Source organism: Chlorocebus sabaeus, chromosome 5, assembly GCF_047675955.1.
Source record: "Chlorocebus sabaeus isolate Y175 chromosome 5, mChlSab1.0.hap1, whole genome shotgun sequence".
Classification (NCBI taxonomy): domain Eukaryota; kingdom Metazoa; phylum Chordata; class Mammalia; order Primates; family Cercopithecidae; genus Chlorocebus; species Chlorocebus sabaeus.
In genome coordinates this window covers 72103305-72127743 of record NC_132908.1, presented here as the reverse complement: position 1 = coordinate 72127743, position 24439 = coordinate 72103305, and the positions used below count along the sequence as shown (strand labels likewise).

The following is a 24439-nucleotide window of genomic DNA, read 5'->3' as shown; positions in this document are numbered from 1 at the left end:
ACACAATACTTTTGAGTATAAAATAAGTTAACGGCCGGATGCAGTGGCTCTCATCTGTAATCCCAGTACTTTGGGAGGCCAAGGCAGGATTGTTTGAGCCCACGAGTTTTAGACCAGCCTGGGCAACATAATGAGACCCTGTCTCTTAAAAAAAAAATTTTTTTAAAGCTTTAAAAAATTCATTTTCTCTGCAAATACTGAAGGTGTTGGTGCATTGTCATCCAGCCTTCTTCTTCACTTGGCAACTGAACCATTTGATTCTCATTTCTTTGTAGGTGACCTATAGATTCCCTCTGTTTTAGAAATTTCCTCTTTCTTTCTTTTTTTTTTTTTTTTTTTTTGAGATAGAGTTTTGCCCTTGTTGCCCAGACTGAAGTGCAATGGCGAGATCTCGGCTCACTGCAACCTCTGCTTCCAGGGTTCAAGCAATTCCCCCGCCTCAGCCTCTTGAGTAGCTGAGATTACAGGCGCCTGCCACCACGCCCAGCTATTTTTTAGTAGAGACAGGTTTCGCCATGTTGGCCAGGTTGGTCTCGAACTCCTGATCTCGTGATCCACACCTTGGCCTCCCAAAGTGCTGGGATTATAGACGTGAGCCATTGTGCTTGGTGGAATTTCTTATTTCTTTTTCTTCTTGTTCTATTTATTTTTCTTTCCCTTTCTTTCTTTATTATGATTAATTTGGTGGAGCAACACCATTTATTTCCAGGACCAGCACTGGATATAACACAGTTAGTGGAAAAAAGCTGTCAGCACTAATCACTGTCACAAAAATAATCCTACCGAATCTGAAATGCCAACAAGAAGTGCAGCTCCACTGGGAAATACCTGTAAATCACAGGTCTTTCCATTTCAACTGATATGACAAAAAGTTTCAGCTTTAATTATTTACCAAATTCCTGAGCCATCTTTAAAGTCTTGTGGGTTTGTTTGTTTGTTTGCTTGTTTGCTGAGACAGGGCTTTCTTCTGTTGCCCAGGCTGGAGTACAGTGGAGCCATGATCACTCACAGCAGCCTTGACCTCCGGAGCTCAAGGGATCCTCCTACCTCAGCCTCTGGAGTTAGCTGGGACTATAGGTGTGTGCCACTACACCCGACTAATTTTTGAATTTTCAGTAGAGACAAGGTTTCCCTATGTTGCCTAGGCTGGTGCCAAACTCCTGGGCTCAAGCAATCCTCCAGCCTTGGCCTCCCAAAAGTGTTGGGTTTACAGGCATGAGCCACCTTGCTTGGCAGATTAGTGACTTAGTCACTTTTTAAAAAGATTTTAAAAGGTATGATTTATGTAGCATAAAATTCATTTATTTTAACTGTACGATTCAATGATTCTTAAAGAAGTTTTCAGGGTGGGCACAGTGGCTCACGCCTGTAGTCCCAGCACTTTGGGAGGCTGAGGTGGATGGATCACTTAACGTCAGGAGTTTGAGACAAACCTAACCAATATGGTGAAATCCCGTCTCTGCTAAAAATACAAAAATTAGCTGGGCATGGTGGCATGCACCTGTAATCCCAGCTACTTGGGAGGCTGAGGCAGGAGAATTGCTTGAACCTGGGAGGCAAAGGTTGCAGTGAGCCAAGATTGCATCACTCCACTCCACTACATCCTGGGCGACAGAACAAGACTCTGTCTCAAAAAAAAAATTTTTGGCCGGGCGCGGTGGCTCACGCCTGTAATCCCAGCACTTTGGGAGGCCGAGGCGGGCGGATCACAAGGTCAGGAGATCGAGACCATGGTGAAACCCCGTCTCTACAAAAAATAGAAAAAATTAGCCGGGCGCGGTGGCAGGCGCCTGTAGTCCCAGCTACTTGGGAGGCTGAGGCAGGAGAATGGCGTGAACCCGGGAGGCGGAGCTTGCAGTGAGCCGAGATTGCGCCACTGCACTCCAGCCTGGGCGACAGAGCTAGACTCCGTCTCAAAAAAAAAAAAAAAAAAAAAAATTTTATCAGCCAGGTAGGGTGGCTCACGCCTGTAATCCCAGCACTTCGGGAAGCCGAGGCAGGCGCATCGCTTGAGGTCAGGAACGAAACCAACCTGGATAACATGGCAAAACCCTGTATCTACTAAAAATACAAAAATTAGCCGGGGCTGGTGGCATGCGCCTGGAATCCCAGCTACTGGGGAGGCTGAGGCAGGAGAATCGCTGGAACCTGGGAGGCAGAGGTTGCGGTGAGCTGAGATCCTGCCACTGCACTCTAGCCTGGGCAACAAAGTGAGACTCTGTCTCAAAACAAACCGATCAAACAAAAACATTATTATTCGTCAGAAGCCTCTTCATCACCTGGAACCTTGTGGACATCAGTTATCCTTGGTAACTTCCCTTCCACAACACCATTGTTATTGGCTGCTATGGTCTGAATGTGTTCCCCCAAATGCATGTCCTGAAACTTCATGGGAATGCGATAGTACTGAGAGGAGGGGCCTTTAGGAGACGATTAAGTCAGAAGAGCAGAGTCCCCATTATGGGATTAGGACTCTTATAAAAGGGATTCGGAGAGTGGCTCCCTTTTTTACCATGTGAGGACGCCTCGTTGGTGCTATCTGTGAGGAACGGGCGGTCCTCAGACATGGAACCTGCTGCGACCTTGATCTTGGACCTCCCAGCTTCCAGAACTGCGAGAACATACATTTCTGTTGTTAATAAATTGCCCAGTCTCAAGTACTTTGTTACAGCAGTGCAAACAGACGGAACATTAGCTTATTCCTTTTTACGATTTCTCTGCCTTCATGTTAACAGGCTCTCTGAAGGGAGGTGAGACAAAAATGTGTGATCCAGGAGGTCAGAAAATCGAGACCATCCTGGCTAACACGGTGAAACCCCGTCTCTACTAAAACTACAAAAAATTAGCCGGGTGAGGTGACGGGCGCCTGTAGTCCCAGCTACTCGGGAGGCTGAGGCAGGAGAATGGCGGGAACCCGGGAAGCAGAGCTTGCAGTGAGCTGAGATCGCGCCGCTGCACTTCAGCCTGGGCAACAGAGCGAGACTCTGTCTCAAAAAAAAAAAAAAAAGAAAAACAAACAAACAAACAAACTGTGATCCAATTTTGTTGCTCTGAACCGAATCTCTTTAAATTTTATTTAAAACTATAGAGGCTGTATAGCCTCCCTCCCATTCCAGTCCAACACCAGCCTTTGCATGGGCTCTTTCTACTATCAGTTTTAAATAGAGAACGTTCTTGTTCTGTTCATGAAGGTTTCATAAATGCTGGAGTTCAGTCATAACTAGAACTTTACATATCCGTTCCATCACTGTATTTTTCCAGATCCCTGGTAAATCCATACCTCGGGTCTGGTGGGGCGCATGCAATTCCATACTTTGTCACAGGGGGCGCTGCGGAGAAGGGCAGAGCGGGGCGCGCGGTCCCAGAGAGCGCAGTCCAGGAGGGGGCGCGTCCGTGGGGCTGGGTCTGTGCGAGCCCTGCGCAACGTTGGGGGCGGGAACAACCCTGGCTCTGCGCCCGCGCGCTGCGGAGCCTCGTGATTGGAGGAGGCAACGGTCACTTGGCAGCGCCGTTGGGATTGGGGGAAGAGGGCCTCGGCTGGAGGTGACGCTGAGACAGCGAGGGTGAGTGGGGGCCGGCCGCTGCCGCACTTCGGGCGCTTATCCCTCATTTCTCTGTGGTGAATGGCGACGGGATGGAGCGCGAGGGGAGCGGCGGCAGCGGCGGGTCGGCCGGGCTCCTGCAGCAGATCCTGAGCCTGAAGGTTGTGCCGCGGGTGGGCAACGGGACCCTGTGCCCCAACTCTACTTCCCTCTGCTCCTTCCCAGGTACGGCCCGCCCCGCGCCTGCGCACTGCGCGCCCCGCCGTCGCCTCGGCAGGGCTGTGGGCGCCCCGAGTCTGGGCGGGGTCTCTGGTGCGCCGCCGACCCGCTGGGTGGGCGCTGTCCTCCTGGAGCTGGATCCTGCTCCTTGTCCGGAGCCCCTTTCCCCGTCGCGTCCTCGCCAGTCCCTGAGGACGGGACCCGGAGTCCCGCTGGGCGTGAGGTGCAGGGAACGGCCGCAGGTGGGCCCGGGACTGGAGGGCGCCCGGCCGCCACCCGAGCGTCTCAGGTTCAGAGCTGCACCCCACGAGCCCGGGAGGCGGTGGTTCCTGCCCTGCCTGGGTTGCCGCACGGCGCCCGGCCTCCTTCGAGGTGCCTCGGAGCGGCCCGGCCCGGCTGAGGGGTCAGAGTTCGCGCTCCCCTTGCCTTCGCTGATCGCTGGCGCCTCGGGCCAAATCCACCCGCTCCGAGACCCGCTCCGCTTTCTAGGAATCTCTTTCCCAGACCTGGTGCCACCTGTTGCCGGTTCTCCCACTAAGCCTTCCAGATCTTTGGCACAGCTTCCTTTGAACTCTTCCTCCCCGCTGCGGCGTGAGGTGGGCCTGCTAGGAGGGTTGCTTAGATTTCTAACGCCTGGAAGAAGTCTTCGTGCGCGGAAAGCTGGAGGGAGGAGAGAGGACTTCACCTGGGAAGGAGGAGACAGGTTTTGAGGGGAGGCACAGTTATTTATGTAGACCTTGAAAGGCAAGAAGACTGGGGCCCCTGGCCCTGGAAGGGGAGGTGGGGCTCCCAGTAGAGGGGACTGAGATCTTCATAGACTATGAGGGACCAGAGCAGAGGGAAGGAGGACGAGATTGCAGCCTCTAGTTCCAAACAAGGCACCTGTGATTTCTTATCCCCTGGGCAGCGACTGCCAGGCGCCTTTCAGCGCACACCTGGGATTTGCGGTGTTATGTGCCCAGGGATTTTCCCAGAGGGATTGGGAAGTAGCGGGTAAGGTCATCAGGCAGGTTGGGGTCAGATGCAGATGTTCGCTTGTGGTATGCCTGAAATGAGAATCTGGCAGCTCACGTCATTTCAGAAGGTGCTGGGATCACTTTAGACAGTGATATCAAAAAAATTGATGATATTCTGGGGACGCTGTGTGAAAAATGAAATGTTCTTGCAATCTGGAGGCACTACTGGAACCAGATTAATTTTTATTTCCTTAATTTTCCCCTTTCCTGAAAAATTTCGAGCCTGCGGAACAGTTGAGAGAACAGTACAACAAATACCCATGTACCCTTTACTTAGATTCAGTAATGTTTTGATTTTTCGGGTTTCTCTTTCCATATATATCTAATCACATGTACTAAATATAACACTTAGATGTATGTCACATGTCCCATTTCAACTCTGGAGTTATTCAATAGGAAGTTGCAGAAGTCATAACACTTACTTGATGCCTGGTAATCTTAGCATATATCTGCTAAAAACCATTTTCTATCATCCCCAAAACCATATCACATCCAAGAAATTGAACATGATAGAAGAATGTTATCTAACGTATGGGCCTTGTTTAAATTTCCCCAATTGTCCACATAGATTTTTTTCCTTAAAAAAAAAAAATATATATTCCATGATCTAAGGTTCACACATTACATTAAGTTGTCCCATCTCTTTAGTTTCATTTAGCTGAAGCAACTCCTTCCTTGTTTGAATTTTTTTGAGATGAACATTTTGGAAGAGTCCATGTGAATTGTTTTATAGACTGTTTTACAGTCTAGGTTCGTTAGATTTTCTTCATGATTAGATGTAGATTAAACATTTTTGGTCAGAAAGCCACCTACCTAGGTGATGTCCACTCACCAGTACATCACATCAAGAGACATTGAATGTCAGCCCGGCGCGGTGGCTCACACCTGGAATCCCAGCACTTTGGGAGGCTGAGGCAGGCGTATTACCTGAGGTCAGGAGTTCAAGACCAGTCTTGACTCTGCTAAAAATACAAAAATTAGGCGTAGCGATGTGTACCTGTAATCCCAGCTACTTGGGAGGCTGAGGCACGAGAATCTCCTGAACCTAGGAGGCAGAGGTTGCAGTGAGCCAAGATTGTGCCATTGCACTTCAGTCTGGGTGACAGAGCAAGACTTCGTCTCAACAAAAAAAGAGACATTTAATGTCAGTTTGTATCTTCATTGATAGTACTACTAAGTTTGATCATTTGGTGAAGATGGTGTCTATGAAAACTGTACTGTAAGGGTATCCGCATCCTCTCTTACTACTAAGTCTGCACATTTAATGTCAGTTTGTATCTTCATTGATAGTACTACTAAGTTTGATCATTTGGTGAAGATGGTGTCTATGAAAACTGTACTGTAAGGGTATCCGCATCCTCTCTTACTACTAAGTCTGCTTAACGGGAGTGGCATTCATTGTCCGAATCTGGTGTATTGCTATTTTGGCCCCACAGAAAAGGTTACTTGCAGTTTATGCCAACTCATTATGGCAGAATCATTGTTCTGAAGTATTCTGACGTATTTATGTATATGTGGAAGCACTGAATTGATTTTTTCTTTATTACCTGTATTTACAGTTTAGCCATTTACCTAGGGAGGGTTAGGTAGACATCTAAATGACTAAATCGGCTGGTTGCGGTGGCTCACACCTGTAATCCCAGCACTTTGGGAGGCCAAAGCGGGCGGATCATCTGAGGTCAGGAGTTCGAGACTAACCTGGCCAACATGGTGACACCCCATCTCTACTAAAAATACAAAAATTTGCGGGGCGTGGTGGTGCATACCTGTAATTCTAGCTACTCGGGAGGCTGAGGCAGGAGAATAGCTTGAACCTGAGAGGGGAAGATTGCAGTGAGCCAACATCATGCCACTGCATTCCAACCTGGGCTACAGAGTGAGACTCTGTTTCAAAAATAAATAATTATAAGTAAATGGCTAAACTACAAATGCAGTTAAAATTTTTTCCTTTACTGTTGTCATTTTTAACAAACCTCAAAACCGAGAAACTGAGATCTTTATCTTGTATCAGGAATGACATTCATCTTCGGAAGATACAGATTTCACTAAATCAGTGTCAAATTAGATCTTATTAAAATAATTAAAAACCCAGTAATGTTTTTTGTGTTGTCCTTGTGGAAGTCAAGACTGGTCACACTTGAACCAGTCATTTATTCATTCACTCAAAAAATATTTGCTCCGTGTTAATTGTGTGCCTGTTGTTTTCTAGGCACCAAGTCAAGATGCCATAGTAACAAAACAAAGCCCCTTCCCATGTAGAACTTTCATTCAAATGGGGAGAGAGAAAACAAACAAAACAGCTGGTGGTGAGGGGCCTAGGAAGGGGGCAGGGCCTGTGTGGCTCAGGTGGAATGCTGTTTGCTGTAAAGTGATGGGGAGGCCCTGGATGGTGATGATATTGGAGTCAAAATCTGAAGAAAGTGAGTAGTGAGCTAATGAGCCAACAGCTACTGGAGGAAGAGCAAGTGTTCTAGGCTAGGGAGCAGCAGATTCAGAGGCCCTGGAACAGGAGCTTGCAGAAGAAACACTGAGGAGCCCAGGGTGCCTGGAGGGACTATGTGGGCAAGGTGGAGAGAAGGAGGGGAGGGCAGATCCTGGAGGGCCCTACTGGGGAGTTTGGAGCAGAGATGGGATGATTCTGACTTTTTAAAAAAGTGTACAATCCAGTGGTTTTTAGTATATTTACAGAGTTATACAACTATCACAATTAGTTTGAGAATATTTGCATCATCTTGAGAAGAAACCTTCTTTGTACAAAGAAGAAACTTAGGAAATAATGGCTTTGCATGGAGAATAGATATAAGGCCCCATCAGGACGGACAAGGTCTGGTCAGGCTAGGACTGAGGTGAGGCAGGCCAGGGGCACACCCAAGAACCAGGGAGGAGCAGACAGGCAGTATCCAGAGACAGGTGGTTGACTACAGTTGGTAGTTCAGTGGGCACGTCCTCTTGTTAGGAAGGAGTGGAGGGGACAGTTGGACGTCCAGGCAGGGAGGTGGGATTTGGCAAGAGAGGAGCCTCCCAGTGCACAACGTGCAGAGCTGTAGGCTGATGGGTGATTAGTATCAAGATAGCCTAACTTTAGCTTGGAGTTGCAGGACTACATAGACTCTTTTTTTTTTTTTTTTTTTTTTTTTTTGAGACAGAGTTCAGCTCTGTCGCCTAGGCTGGAGTGCAATGGTGTGATCTTGGCCTACTACAATCTGCCTTGCAGGATCAAGTGATTCTCCTGCCTCAGCCTCTCGAGTAGCTGGGATTACAGGCCAGCGCCACCACACCCAGCCAATTTTTGTACTTGTAGCAGAGACGGGGTTTCTCCATGTTGGCCAGCCTGGTCTTGAACTCCTGACCTCAGATGGTCCACCTACCTCGGCCTTCTAAAGTGCTGGGATTACAGGCGTGAGCCACTGAGCCCTGCCCAGACTGCATAAGACTCTTAATCCCGAGGAGGACTCATGTGGTCTGCTTAGAACCCCAGAGGAACTGGCTGTGTTGACCCAGTTGTTCACTGGAACACAAGATGAGAGTGGGGCCAGCTAGAAGGAGGGCTGAGTGCTGAGCCTCAGGCTGCCCACTTGGCTCAGGTTCTTTCCATTGCTGCCATTTGGGGCCAGGTTGGTCAGGAGGCCTTGGTTGGAAGTTAGGTGACTCTGCTGTGAAGGTTAGAGGCCAGGGAGCCAGCCATTATAGACCCCTTTTGTTAATACAGAGTCCACTAGAGGATTCTGCTGTTTGTTCTCTTTCACTGCAATATCTCTCTGAATATCTATCTTAAAGATATGTCTGTCTAGGCCGGGCACAGTGACTCACGCCTGTAATCACAGCACTTTAGGAGGCCAAGGCGGGTGAATCACCTGAGGTCAGGAGTTCAAGACCAGCCTGGCCAATATGGTGAAACCCCATCTCTACTAAAAATGCAAAAATTAGCTGGGCGTGGTGGCGCGCACCTGTAGTCCCAGCTACTTGGGAGGCTGAGGCAGAATAATTGCTTGAACCCGGGAGGCGGAGGTTGCAGTGAGCTGATACCATGCCACTGCACTCTAGTCTGGACAAGAGAGTGAGACTCCATCTCAAAAAAAAAAAAAAAAGATATATCTGTCTAAAAATATATCCTCAAGGAAATCCTCAAATATCTTTTAGGGTAGGGATCTTAGTCTTTTTACTGATATGTCAGCATATAGAATAAGGTCAGTATATATTCGACTGATCAGCGATTAACTTCTTAGTGTTTTTATGACTCTGCTATTGCTACTGTGATTAATTCCACAAATTTAGCAGCTTAAAGCCATACCGATTTTATTGTCTTACAATTATGAAGGTCAGAAGTCCAAATTGGGTGCGTGTGGGCTAAAACCAAGGTTTAGCAGGGCTGTGTTCTTTCTGGAGCTTTTAGTAAAAATTTCTTTTCTTGCCTTTTCCAGCGTCTAGAGGCCACCTACATTCCCTGATGCTTGGCCTCCTCCTCTTCTTCATAGCCAGCAGCATAACATCTTCAAATCTCTCTGACTCTCATCTCCTACCTCCCTCTTACAAAGATCCTGTGATTACATTAGACCTAACTGGAAAATCCAAGACAATCTCCTTTTGCAAGATCCTTACTTTAGTCACCACAATGTCCGTTTACCTATGAAAGGTAATCTGTTCACAGGTTTTGGAGATGGGAATGCAGACACCTTTGGGAGCCCATTCTACCACAATGCTTAATCTCATTTTCCAATATCATATTGTATTACAAATTAGTTACCTGATTTAACTTCACCATAGGGAGATGATGTGCCTTTAGCTGCCAAAGTAAACAAACCTGAAGCAATATACTTACTTTAAAGCAGTGAACAAATAAATACTGTAAGATATGTAGACAAAGATTTCTGAGAGAGTTTTGAGCCAGCGAAATGAAAAGTACTGTATGACGATCGATAAACAGCTATTAAATAGATGGCAAATTAAGGTGCAGTAGATTAAAGGGAAATCACTTAGTTTTTTAAGAAGCCTTTTAGATCCAGGTTTGCCTTTGCTATTTAGAGTCCTGTAATAACCTCATGTGAGAGTGTTTTATAAGCATACTCCTCTACTCATCTATAATAAAACCTTTTTTTCCTACTTGAAATGACTTTAGTGATGCTATATAAAATACATAGTGAAGGAGCTAATGGATGTGGCTCAGGGTTATAGGGGGTGCGGTGTGCCTCCCTTTCTCAAAACCACAGAGAGGTGTTGGCCTGCTGTGTATGCCAGGCACTGTTTACAAATTGGCCTTTAAGCTTTTTGGAAAATTGAGATGTGGGTTGGTGACTGAGCGGGCCTCCTGGGGCAGGGGCTGTGCTCCTAGGGAAGTGGGGATAGGTGACATTTTTGTCTCATCATGGACCGCCATAACAAAGTACCATAGACTAGCTGTCTTAAATGACAGACATCGTCTCCTCAGTTCTGGAGGCTGGAAGGCTGAGATTAGGGTGCCAGGATAGTTGGGTTCTGGTGAAGACCCTCTCCTTGACTTGCCTTCTCACCATGTCTTCACATGTCACAGAGAGACAGGTATCAAGATATTGAGAATCTCTTCCTCTCATAAGACCACAGTCCTGTTGGGTTTAACACATGAATAGTAGGGGCACATAATTCAGCCCTTAGCAGTTGGATGGCACACCTGTGTTCCAACCTGCCTTCCTGGAAATTACCAGCTTCATATGTTTCTGGCATATTAAGGCTTTGCCTCCCAGTTCAAGGCCTCAGTGGTTCTGGGGCAGCTGGTAGGAAGCCAGGCTCCAGCAGTGCCTTGAGTTACTGCAGAAAGCAGAGCTTATCTCTCAAACTCTGGCATCTCCAGCAGAAGCCCTGGATAGCGGGGTCCCAGGGCTGGTCTCAGGTCAGTAGGGGCAGACAGCAGCCAGGTGAAGATTGTTCTGAGTTCTTGGAGGCAGGTTTGCATCTCATTTGTCCAGTTTGGACCAGTGAATTCCTGGTGCCATCCTAGAACTTTCTGCAGACTAGGTGTTTGGGTGGTCAGAGGGTCAGATTGATTTGGGAGTGGCAGGTGAGGACTCGGGATAGAAGATGGTCTTTCTGGTTGGAAGAGAGGCATGGTGCCGTGCTGGGGCTTGGGGATGAGCTGCCAGTGGGTGGCGGACAGGAGGCCTCAGCTGGGAGGCCAGGCTGCTCTTGACTGAGCCAGGAGCCACAGTAGCTGCCCAGGCAGGAGGGATTTGTGGGTGCCACAGCTCTGGTGGGTGCACATTTGTTAGGGAGAAACAGTATCCAGACCCAGGCACTTCCCCCTCTGGAGCTGCTGCCAGCCAGGGAGGGCGAGTCTCTTGGCAGCGGAAGGCAGGAATAGCTCCTGGCCTAATGGCGGCCAGAAAAGAAACTGCAGGAGGATATGGGTTTGTTGTGGAAGAGGTGGGGCCTGAAGCCCTGAGGACCAAGAATCCTGCCCTCAATTTCTGATTGACACTGTTGACTAAAGGTGACTTTTTTCATTGGTGGAGGAAGATTCGTTCCTCAGCCTCCCGCGTCACTGGGATTACAGGCGTGCGCCACCCCACCTCGCTAATTTTTATATTTTTTGGTAGAGACAGGGTTTCGCCATGTTGGCCTGGCTGATCTGAAACTCCTAACTGCAGATGAGCCACCCGCCTCAGCCTCCAAAGTGCTGGGCTTGCAGATACGACCCACTGTGCCTGGCCTCATTTGTTAATTTTAATAAGCGTTGAGACCTAATTGGGACATCCTTGATGTTTTCACTGAGAACCATTTATCCAAAACAAGACCTGAGCACTCTCACTGAAAGTATTCAGAATATGCTCTGAATTGAGGCTTTATTAAAACTCAAAATGAGCAAAGAATTTGAGCAGTCATCTGTGAAAATGCCAAGGGAGGGTTAAGGGGATTTGGCTCCACCCCTTGTCTCCAATAGCCCCTTAAATCCAGCTTCCCAACAAGATTAAGAAGCCTGTGTAAAGGGAATAAAAATACCTTCATAAAACTGTGGTTTTCATTGATCTGGGGACAAACACACACACACTAACAGTTTGCTTACAGTACTAATACAGCTTCCAGTAAAGCCTCTGGTCCTCCCCTCCTCCCCCTTTCTAATCCCCTCAAGCCGATTGATGCCCCTAACTGGTTTCTTTTAAATTGTTCATCCCAATAGGCTCATTCTTCCTGAGCAGTTCTTGTGAAAACAAAAGCTTTGTTTTTTCTTATCTTTTTTTTTTTTTTTTTAAAGTCTAGCTCTCTTTCCCTGGCTCATGGCGACCTCTGCCTCCAGGGTTCAAGCGATTCTCATGCTTCAGCCTCCGGAGTAGCTGGGATTACAGGCATTCGCCACCACGCCCAGCTAATTTTTTTGTATTTTTAGGAGAGACAGTGTTTCACCATGTTGGCCAGGCTGGTCTCAAACTCCTGGCTTCAAGTGCTGGGATTACAGGCATGAGCCACTGCGCCTGGCCTATCTGATAAATATTTATTAAATAAACATGCTCAGTACATAGAAGCATTTCCACATGCGTGTTTATTGTGTTTATTTTCTCAAAAACAGGATCTTATTCTACATGTAGCTGGCTTTTGTTACTTCACAATGTGGCTTGGGCATCTTGCCCTTTCAGTATATATACATGTGTTGCATATTTTAATGGAACTGTGTAGTGTTCTATTACGTGGGTGCACAGAATGTGTTTTCCAAATCCTACAGTGATAGCCATGCAGGTGACTTCTAGTTTTTGCTATTATAGACAATGCTGTTGAGACCTTCTTGTTACCTCTGTCCTTGCCTACCTATGCTTTTCTGTAGGGGGTATCCCTGGAAGTAAAATTGTTGCAGCAAGGGCCATGCACATTTGACTTCCAAATTACCCTGCAAAAAGGTGGTTTTCCAGTTTGTATTCCAACTGGGAGTGTCAGGTGGGGCCTGTGGAATAATGCTGTGACAACCCTTTACTGCTTAAAACCTACATTGGCACTTCAGATCTTTTGTTAAGTCCTTAGTCTGGTGTCAAATTCCCCAAAGGGTGTCCCTCATCTGTCTTTATAGCTTTAACTGTTATTGCTCTTTTTTTTTTTTTTTTTTTTGGAGACGGAGTGTCATTCTCTGTCACCCAGGATGGAGTGCAGTGGTGTAATCTCGGCTCACTGCAACCTCTGCCTCCTGGGTTGAAGCAATTCTCCTGCCTCAGCCTCCCAAGTAGCTGGGACTACAGGTGCCCACCACCATGACTGGCTAAGTTTTTGTGGGATTTTTTGTATTTTTAGTAGAGACAGGGTTTCACTATGTTGGCCAGGCTGGTCTCGAACTCCTGATCTCGTGATTCACCCACCTCGGCCTCCCAAAGTGGTGGGATTACAGGCGTGAGCTACCATGCACGGCCATCATTGCTCTTATAAAGCCTCTGTGCTTTATAAGCCCGTGGTTTTTAATCAGGGTAGTTTTGCCCTCCCGGGGACATTTGACAATGTCTAGAAATATTTTGGTTGACACGACTGGGAAGCGAGTGCTGCTGGCCAGAGGTGCCTCTCCATATCCTACAGTGCACAGTGCAGCCCTCATAATGAAAAGTTATCTGGTCCAAATGTCAATAGGGCAGAGGGCGGTGGTCAAGAAACCCTGCTGAGCTATCTTCACTGATCTCAAAAATCAGTTGCTACTTGCCTGCCTCTAGCCAAGGATGGACAGTGGGTTTTATCTAACGTGTCACCGCCAATCCCTCCCTATGGGTAGCTAGTGAGCTACCTTGAGGATTCTAAGGCCTTGCCTTGGGTTCACTGGGGGGAAATGCTACACGGACCATTTAACAAATTGTAAAGTCACATTCCAGCAGGACGCTTTTGTTTTCTTTGTATTTTCCAGGGTGCCTCATGCATAGTTTTTCATACATAGTTCATGATTATATGAATCTTAATGTTGCCTGAATTACAGACACCTTACGAGTGATTAGAGTTTTGTAGGAGCCAGCTCTCCTAACCTGCACTGTTGTTTACCTGCCATTTGTCTTCAAGCCAAACATTTATATTTTCTGGTATTTATTTCATATCCTAAAGAGCTTTGAAATCCTAATAGGAGGTGATGGCTTGATGTTTACTGCATTGTCTTTAAAATGATAGTGGAATGAATATAATTGTATAGCTATCCATTGTAGAAGGCCGAGTGATCAAAAGGTCAGGAAAGATCAACAGGCATTGATTGCTTAGTACCCTACCAATTGGCACTTGGGCTTGTGCCTCTTATGGGGGGATTTTTTTTGTTTGGGCTTTTTGTTTTTTTGGGGATTTTTTTGAGACTGTCTCACCCTGTTGCCTAGGCAGGAGTGCACTAGCATGATCTCAGCTCATTGCAGCCTCTGCCTCCCAGGCTCAAGCAATCTTCCCACCTCAGCGTCTCGAGTGCTGGGACTACAGGTATGCAATACCATGCCAGGCTAATTTTTGTATTTTTTGTAGAGACAGGGTTTCCCTGTATTGCCCAAGCTAGTCTCAAACTCCTGGGCTCAAGCGAGCTGCCCACCTTGGCCACCCAAAGTGTTGGGATTACAGTCGTGAGCCACCGTGCCCAGCCATGGTCAGGGGACATTATTTAGGTCAATTTTGAAATCTAGGTGAACCTTTTTTTTTTTTCCAGTTTGAGGGTACAGGGATTGGTCAGCTTTTTCTGTGAAGGGCCAGATAGTAAATATTTTAGGCTTTAGGGGTCATGTGGTCTGTGTCACTGTTATCAGCTTTGCACTTGAAGCTGGAAAGCAGCCATAAACAATACTTAAATGAAAGGGCATGGGTTGAATAAGTATGTGTGTACAAAAGTAAATGCTTTCAGATAAGTGTGTATGTATAAAAGTATTAATGAATGGGTTCAGATAAGTCTGTGTAAAAAACAGGTGGTGGGTCTGTGGGCAGTAGTTTGTTGAACCCTCTAAAACCATCAATATTTGGATATTTGACTGATGAACCCTACTTTGCAAGTAAATGATGTTGAAGGCCGGGGCGGTGGCCTCACACCTGTAATCCCTGCCCTTTGGGAGGCCAAGGTGGGCAGATCTTTTGAGCCAAGGCGTTCAAGACCAGCTTGGGCAACCCGATGAGACCCCATCTCTAAAGAAAATACAGGCCAGGCGCAGTGGCTCATGCCTGTAATCCCAGCACTTTGGGAGGCCAAGGTGGGCGGATCACCTGAGGTCGGGAGTTTGAGACTAGCCTGGCCAAGGTGGTGAAACCCCATCTCTACTGAAAATGCAAAAATTAGCCAGGGGTGGTGGCATGCACCTGTAATCCTAGCTACTCGGGAGGCTGAGGCTGGAGAATCACTTGAACCGGGGAGGCAGAGGTTGCAGTGAGCTGAGATCATGCCACTGCACTCCATCCTGGGCAACAGAGTAGTGAGACCTTGTCTCATAAAAAAAGAAAATACAAAAAAAAAAAAAAAATTTGCCAGGCATGGTAGCACACGCCTGTAGTTCCAGCTACTCTGGAGGCTGAGGTGGGAGAACACCCAGACCTAGGAGGTCAAGGCTGCAGTGAGCCATGATGGTGCCACTGTACTGCAGCCTGGATGACAGAGTGAGACCCTGTCTTTAAAAAAATTTTTTTCAAAAAGAAAAAATAAATGGTGTTGAAAATGAAATCATGAGTATGATGAGTACCCTCTGCAATGATTGTCCTGGGAAAGGCAGTGATTCACAACTTTTCTTTGTCTTCCCTCGTAGAGATGTGGTATGGTGTGTTCCTGTGGGCACTGGTGTCTTCTCTCTTCTTTCACGTCCCCGCTGGATTACTGGCCCTCTTCACCCTCAGACATCACAAATATGGTAGGTTCATGTCTGTAAGCATCCTGTTGATGGGCATCGTGGGACCAATTACTGCTGGAATCTTGACAAGTATGTTAGACATTAAAATACCAGTCAAAAATGTTTAATATGACTAGTCAATTTCACGACCTATTTTAGAAACATATCTGAGTAGGATGAAGGAAAGAGTGACGTTTAACCACAAGTGTTTTTTGTTTGTTTGTTTGTTTTTTAAAGACAGGTCTCCCTATGTCAGCAAGGCCGGAGTGCAGTGGTCGCAGTCTTGGCTCACCGCAGCCTCGACCTCTTGGGCTCAAGTAATCCTCCTATATCAGCCTCCCAAGAAGCTTGGACTACAGGGGTGTGCCACCATACCATGCGTGGCTAATTTTTTTGTATTTTTTTAGAGACAGGGTTTCGTCATGTTGCTCAGGTCTAGAACTCCTGAGCTTAAGCGATCTGCCCACCTCAGCCTCCTAAAATGCTGGGATTACAGGCATGATCCTCTGTGCCTGGCCCAGTTTTTTTAATGTATTGATTTTTTTTTCTACCCCCAAGGCCCTATTACTTGGCTAACCTCTTTGACTTATTTAGTCAGATTTCATCTCAGTGGCTTCAGGGAAGTCATGTTAAACTTTGTGAGATATATCTTGTGAGAGAGGCCACCAGCAAGAGGAAAATTTATCTTTTCGGAAGCTACTTCTCCTTTCTGATCAGCTATCACTTGAGCATTGGCCCTGCAATATAGTTGGTGAATTACTTCCACACATGTGGGTGTGGTTGCTGTAAAGATAGGAGACAAATTCTGATGACAAGAATTCTTTGGTAGATGTAGTGGCTCATGACTGTGATCCCAGCACTTTGGGAAGCAGAGGTGAGAGGCTTGCTGAAGCCCAGGAAATTGAGACTAGCCTGAACAACACAGCAAGAGCCCATCTCTACAAATAAGAATAAAAAATGTAGCTGAGTGTGGTAGTGTGTGCCTGTGGTTCCAGCTACGTGGGAGGCTGATGTGGGAGGATTGCTGGAGCCAGGAGGTCCACGCTGGGCTGCCGTGAGTTGTGATCACACCACAGCACATCAGCCTGGGCCACAGAGCAAGACCCGAGGGGGAAAAAAAAAAGAATTCTTGTTTAGAAAAGTACCCGGTTAGTGCTCTGGTTATTTTTTTCCCCTTAGGACTTTCTGAATAAGAATTGGAGTAACATGATGTTATGAATTATTTTCAGGCCTGTTTTTGGGGCATTTGTTTTGTTACGGCTTTTGCTTATGGGATAAGACACAGTTACAGAAATGAGAACAATAAGTTTAAATCATTTTAAAGCTCATACATAAATATAAATGTGTATTTTATATAAACTAAAAGTTCTAAGTAATTAAAATGTAAAATCCTCCATTTTCCCATCCCTAAATAATAGCCACAGTTTACATCGTGGCGTGTATTTCTTTTTTTAGGTATAGATGTAAATATAAACATACTCTTATAATATAGAAATGTAATATTCCTACTGATTTGTAACTTTTTTTCACTGTGAATTGAAACCTTAGCATCAAGCAGAAATCATTTGCCTTCTGTGTGTTTGACTTGAGGTTTGTTTTTTTTTTTTTTTTTTTTTGAGAGAAAGTGGCCTAGTTTCTCTGTGTTCTAACTGTGTCACCTACTGCTTCTTTGGAGACTTTATGTCCCAGGATGACTGGCTCCTAGGGCCTGTCTTTGTTTGTTCCTTAGTAAAATAGGGATGAAACTACCCACCTCATACCCTTGCATGATTGAGCCAATGTGTATATGATGTACTTAAACATGATCCCTGACACATAGTAATTGTCAAATACATATTGTATTCATTTCTGTCTTTAAGGCTCTATGAATAATCTGTTCCCTTTCCATTTGCTGCTCCCTTGGATATACTTTTTCCTTTCTTCACTTCATTATCGCAATCCCACTTTAGGGCCCAGTTCAAGTTCCTTAAGCTTCTTTCTACCCAACCCACTCTTTCTGTGTTCCTAAATTTTGGAGGGGCCCAATGAAACATGTCTTTCAGATTAGTAACAAAATGTATGCATTGCCAGTGGAAGTGGGCATTTTAAATCACTAAATGTTCAAGGCAGCCAACCTTTGGTTAATACTGTTCTTTCTTCTTGTTAAAATATGTTAATATACCTTCATATCACATTTATGAAATGTGCCAGGCATGGTGGTTTATGCGTGTAATCCCAGCACTTTGGGAGGCCAGCTTGTGATGATTGCTTAAGTCCAAGAGTTCAAAACCAGCCTGGGCAACATAGTGAGACCGTGTCTCTACAAAAAATAAATAAATAAAATAGCCAGGCATGGTGGCATGTGCCTCTAGTCCCAGCTGCTCAGGAGGATCACTTGCACCCTGGAGATTGAGGCTGCAGGGAGCTGTGATCATGGCACCGCATTCCAGCCTGGGCGAAAGAGTGAAATACTGTCTCAAAAAAAAAAAAAAATTGTAAACATGTGATTGAGACACTGTATGTTATTTTGAATTATTGCACATCTGTTTCTGTCTTGTGTCCCCAGCTAGATTCCAAGTACCTAGAGAATAGGGATCATACCTTATAAAACACAGAAGTGTTCTGCAGAAGAAAATTTGAGTGAATGAACACGCTATGACCAAGGAGAATTTTATTTGGTGCATTTTGTGGGGGAAGGTCATATGGGAAATCTGGATCTATTCTTTTCTTTTTAAAATTTTTATGATTTATGTATTTTTATTTGAGAACAGGGTCTTGCTCTGTCACCTGGGCTGGAGTGCAGTGGCACAGTCACAGCTCACTGCAGCCTTGACCTCCCAAGCTCAAGTGATCCTCCTACCTCAGCCACCCAAGTAACTAGGATTACAGACACGTACCACCATACCCAGCTAATTTTTCTATTTTTTGTAAAGACAAGGTTTTGTCATGTTGCCCAGGCTGGTCTCAAACTCCTGGGCTCAAGTGATCCTCCTACCTCGGCCTCCCAAAATGCTGGGATTGTAGGCTTGAGCCACTGTACCTGGCCAGATCTTTTTTTTTTTTTTTTTTTGCAACGGGATCTGGCTCTGTTGCCCAGGTTTGAGTGCAGTGTCGCAATCTCGGCTCTCAGTGACCTCAGCCTCCTGAGTTCAAGCAACTCTCCTGTCTCAGCCTCGCGAGTAGTAGGGATTACAGGTGCGTGCCACCACACTTGGCTAATTTTTTGTATTTTTAGGAGAGATGGGGTTTCGCCATGTTGCCCAGGCTGGTCTCAAACTCCTTAGCTCAGATGATCCACCCACCTCGGCCTCCCAAAGTGCTGGGATTACAGGCGTGAGCCACTGCGCCCAGCCGGATCTGTTCTTTCCAAACAAATGAAATGTTAACTTTCTTGGTACAATGCTGAACTCCTATAGTAACTTAGGTGGGTATCTGCATAGATACAGGGGTTTTTGTTTTGTTTTCTCAATTTGCGGGAAGTTATAGTGACTAACATAATAAAAACAATCAATGACTTGGGAAACAGGAAGGAATCCCTGAATCTCTCCTCTCATGCCCTGTGAATTAATAACAATATGACTTAGAGTCCTCCTGTCTTCCCTTCTCACCCCTCTACTCCCTCCTCCATCATTTCTTGAAGGGAACTATGAGTATGACGGAAGGTGGCGCGGGGGTTCCCTGTGGCCTGAAACATTTCTTGCTTAGTCTAACTCAAAAGACTATTTTTCATTTGTTACCAAAAATGTAGTAGATCCCTGTTAAAGGCTAGGCATGGGGTAACTGGTAGGGGAATACACAGATATTTTTGAGTTCATAATCCGGTCATGTGGGAATTGCTATCTTTGTGATTTTGATTATTTCTTCTAGATTATTTTATTCAATGAATCTAGGAGACTCTTGGTTTTAAGGAGTGAGCATCTAAAAGTGATCTGCAAGCCATGTAATGAATACTCAAAGCCTAGAGTAGTCCACAGAAAGAATAGGGAAGACCTAACATTTCTGTAAGATTTAGATTTCAATATAAAAATCTGCAACATTCTACTTATAGTAGTATTTTAAATGTTGTATTTTCATGAGTTTGTTAATCTTGGTTTTTTGTTTTTGTTTAACATTCTTGCATTTTAAATCAGGTGCAGCTATTGCTGGAGTTTACCGAGCAGCAGGGAAGGAAATGATACCATTTGAAGCCCTCACACTGGGCACTGGACAGACGTTTTGCGTTGTGGTGGTCTCCTTTTTACGGATTTTAGCTACTCTATAGCATACATCCTTATGCTGAGATGTTGAACCTAAACTTTATGGAATCCTCCAGAAGAATACATTATGGAGTGTAGTGTTTTCTTAGTTCTTCAAAGGGAAGCAACTTGGATAAACAGGAACGTGAAGAACAACATCTCAGCCTTTTCTTCATTTTGAAGCTCCTGGAATTGAAGACTTATGTGGACTCCTATCGTTCTCAACCAAAACAAGTCTTTTGGCTTTCTTTTTTGTAGATATTTAATTTAAGCAGTTTTCACATGTACCTTTACCCAAGCCAAGTCAACAGTGTCTCGGGTGGCATCCTTTGCACTGAAATTTACAGTATTCTGTGAGATGTCGCATATTTTGAAGAAACTATGGAAGATACTGGTTTATTTCAAATGAGCAGAGTATGTTGTATTAAAATCTTACCTAATCTTGATTAAAATTTGGCAAACTCTTTTCTTTACTAAATCTTAGTGACAGTAAATGCCAAATAGGTTTTGGTTAAGTATAGTTTTAAAAACAAATTTGGTGAAATAAAACAGGAAAAAAATTTTAAGTATAACTCAAGTAGAGGCTTTGGTTCCACTGTTTAAAGAAAAAGTAGATAACAATGAATAATGTGACATTTTCTGGACAACTGTCTTGACCTCTGATTAAGATATTTTAAGAGATGTGAATTTGTTATTTTGTATGTTTTATCAAAATAAGCTAGCTAATTTAGACTTTTTAGAAGATTTTCTGTACCACCTTTCCCTATCACTTTTCTCTTAATTTTATTCCATTTAATTGGAAACATTCCTACCCTATTAAATGGCTTAAGTTGGAAATTTTAAGCCAGATTGGTTTGGACATTGAGGCACAAATAAGATACTTTAAGCATTCTATCACAGTTTTTCTTAGTGACTTTGGTATACTAATGACCCTTGAGAAACTATAGAAGTGCATCTGAAACTAGAGTTAGTGGTTATTGATTTTTTATCTTAATATGTTTACCTGGTGGTGACTCTTCAGCCCACTTTTACAGTATTGGGTATCAACTCCCAGAAAGTGCCTAAAATTTAATGTTCAGATATGCACCCCTCTCCCCTTTACATTTTTATTCAAAAGAATTTATACCTTTAAAGAGATTTAAATATCAAGAGTTTTTTAAAACTTAATTTTAGCTATTTAAATTTTTATTCTACTGCCTAACTTTCTTTTTCATTAAAAGGCCTGAAAACTGTGACTTTTTGAAAGGGAAAGGATCACAGAAATGAAGTATCTAATGTGATCCTTACCACCTAAACTGTTTTGTATGGAATACAATCAGTGTGGTGGTAGTGGTGGTGGTTATCTGTCTTCAAAATAGTTTCTGGTAATTAAATCTTATTTATTTATTTATTTTTTTTTGAGACGGAGTCTGACTCTATCGCCCAGGCTGGAGTGCAGTGGTGCAATCTCAGCTCACTCCAACCTCTGCCACCCGGGTTCAGGTGATTCTGCTGCCTCAGTCTCCTGAGTAGCTGGGATTACAGGCACCTGCCACCGCGCCCGGCTAGTTTTTGTAGTTTTAGTAGAGATGGGTTTCACCATCTTGGCCAGGCTGGTCTTGAACTCCTGACCTCGTGATCCACCCGCCTTGTTCTCCCAAAGTGCTGGGATTACAGGCGTGAGCCACTGCACCTGGCCATAAATCTGACATCTTTAAAGGAAAGTCTTCATTGTGAGATTAAGGCTTAACAGCCCATGAGGTCACATGCACATGAACATATCTATTCCATTTAAAGCAGTATGCACTCTGGCTTCTGATTAAAAATAGCCAGTAGGAGAGTCTCCGAATCTACTGTGATTCTGGAGTCTGCCCAATTTGGAAAAAAAGAAAGAAAGAAAGAAAAAGTCAGGAGGACCAATTTGCCAGGGAAACTCATAGAAAAGAATTACGAAGAGATCACAAAAACTGGACATTTTCTTTTGACTAATTAGACCACTTATGGCTGGGCACAGTGGCTCACACCTGTAATCCCAACACTTTGGGAGGTCGATGTGGGAGGACTACTTGAGCCCAAGGGTTCAAGATTGGCCTGGGCAACATAGTGAGACCTCGACTCTACTGAAAAATTTAAAAAAATTAGCTGGGTGTGGTCCCAGCTGCTCAGGAGGCCAAAGTGGGAGGATCACTTGTGCCTGGGAGGTTCAGGCTGCTGTGAGCCAAGACCACGCCACTGAACTCCAGCTTAGGCCACAGGGCAAGACCCTGTCTTAAAATAATATTATTGGCCGGGCGCCGTGGCTCAAGCCTGTAATCCCAGCACTTTGGGAGGCCGAGACGGGCAGATCACAAGGTCAGGAGATCGAGACCATCCTGGCTAACGTGATGAAACCCCGTCTCTACTAAAAAATACAAAAAACTAGCCGGGCGAGGTGGCGGGTGCCTGTAGTCCCAGCTACTCAGGAGTCTGAGGCAGGAGAATGGCGTAAACCCGGGAGGCGGAGCTTGCAGTGAGCTGAGATCGTGCCACTGCACTCCAGCCTGAGTGACAGAGCAAGACTCCGTCTCAAAATAAATAAATAAATAATATTGATTTTGGTAATTAACTTATCAAAACTATAGTGACATATACACAGGCAGAAACTTATGAGTTATAATGCAGCCAAATATTCTTACAGATTCCCTAACAAGAAGCTCAAATCTTTCTTCTAAGCAAATTGTAAAAAATTCTAGTTTTTTGTTTAAAGAGCTGTGATTTTCAAAAGTATCCCTTCAGTTTAAGAAGTCTGGGGAATTGGTATCTTTTCTTATGGGAAACGATTTCTGTCATCTCTACTGAAGGATGCCTCTTACTGAAAAATGCCTGTTGAAGGAGTTCTTGCCTAAAACATTCTTTGGGTATAATTTGATACACTACCTATATGGGCCAGTAGTTAGTGGGCACCTCCTCTTAAGTGCTAAGTTTTGAAATACTGATACATGATTAAAATGTTAGACATTTTTCACTGGAGGTAAGACTAAAAATTAGGGCATTTTGAAAGGTGTCTTTGTTTCTGTTTCTTGTTTGATATATTTTGATTATCTATTCTTTTTAAAAACTTCACATATAAAAGGTATCTTCAAATTATTGAATGTTTCATCCCTCCCAGTAAGTGAAATATTCTCCAGTGAATAAATAAATATATAGACTTTAAAATAGATTGAGCAGTGTAACTTGAAATGTTTTCAGGGAGAGACTATTTGAATGATAGGGAATATCTTTGATTTTCTTTTTCTTTTTTATGTCTCAAATATATAATTATTTGGGGGTGGTCACTCAGATGGGAGAATATCGGCAATTGTGTTGAATATTTTACCTTATATAGTTTTGAAAATTTTTGCCAAAAACTGATATCTTAGAAACATCCTCCCCCCAGCTACGCTTTTTGTTTGTTTGTTTGTTTTGTTTTGTTTTGTTTTGGGAGACGGAGTCTTGCTGTGTCGCCCAGGCTGGATGGAGTGCAGTGGCATGATCTTGGCTCACGGCAAGCTCTGCCTCCCAGGTTCACGCCATTCTCCTGCCTCAGCCTCCCAAGCAGCTGGGACTACAGGCACGTGCCACCATGCCCGGCTAATTTTTTGTATTTTTAGTAGAGACGGGGTTTCACCGTGTTAGCCAGGATGGTCTCGATCTTCTGACCTTGTGATCTGCCTGCCTCGGCCTCCCAAAGTGCTGGGATTATAGGCGTAAGCCACCACGCCCAGCCTATGCTTTATTTTTTAAAAAATAAATGCAAGAGAGGGAGGGAGGCAGCCTCCTAACCATAAAAGCTGATTTCTTGATTGATTTTTTTTTTTTGAGATACAGTCTTGCTCTGTCTCCAAGGCTGGAGTACAGTGGCTTGGTCTTGGCTCACTGCAGCCTCTGTTTCCCTGGTTCAAGTGATTCTCCTGCCTTGGCCTCCAAGTAGCTAGGATTACTGGCACCCATCCCAAGGCCCAGCTAATTTTTGTATTTTTAGTAGAGACAGGGTTTCATCATGTTGAACAGGCTGGTCTTGAACTCCTGACTTCAAGTAATCCACCTGCCTCGGCCTCCCAAAGTGATAGGACTACAAACATGAGCCATCGCGCTTGGCCTTGATTCTGGAATATGGGGTTTTGTAGTGAAAGCATTTCATGACAACTTAAGTTCATACACAAGAGCATCATGAATATTTTAAGAGAGGTGTCTGTGCTTTTTTTTGGCCACAAAATATTACTTCTTATGAAATGTTTACACTAGGTGAGGAAAAGTTCATTAATTACCTTTAAACCATTCCTTATTTTCTTTAAGATTTTAAATTGTATTTTGGCTTTTGCCTCCAGTATCCTTTCTGGTTGCTCTGGTTTGAATTAAGTTCCTATTATGCTGCAGCACACATCAACCTTTCCTAAGTGACCATTTCCTGGAATGTGAAGCGTCGGTGCCATTAGCAAACCATACGCAGAAATGTCCTGTACTTGCATTTATTTTTCGTGCACTCTGTAAGGCTGGTTGTGATTAAAATCAGCTTAACTTTTTATATTATGTTATTTCACTAATTGCTACAGTCAAAATGATCAAATCTTTGTACAATAGAAAATTATTTAAATTTTATTTTTCTACTGACATTTCTAATTCTAGTGTAAATGTTTATCAATAAAAAATTACTTTCAATTCTGAGTTGGAATTATATTTCTTTT

The 24439-nt window shown here is 44.5% G+C and overlaps 1 protein-coding gene across 2 annotated transcripts; it reads left to right on the top strand.

The window, feature by feature from the left end:
- The first annotated feature begins 3510 nt into the window (after positions 1–3510).
- Positions 3511–24419, top strand: TMEM170A (transmembrane protein 170A). 2 transcript variants are annotated; one of them, XM_007994093.3, is made up of 3 exons: positions 3511–3767; positions 15463–15564; positions 19653–24419. In XM_007994093.3, the coding sequence occupies exons 1-3, from the start codon at positions 3635–3637 to the stop codon at positions 19781–19783; spliced, it is 366 nt and encodes a 121-aa protein (XP_007992284.1). In that variant the 5' UTR covers positions 3511–3634; the 3' UTR covers positions 19784–24419. The 2 variants fall into 2 exon arrangements, with proteins under 2 accessions (XP_007992284.1, XP_007992283.1); XM_007994092.3 differs by having other exon boundaries at positions 15463–15633.
- The last annotated feature ends 20 nt before the right edge of the window (positions 24420–24439 follow it).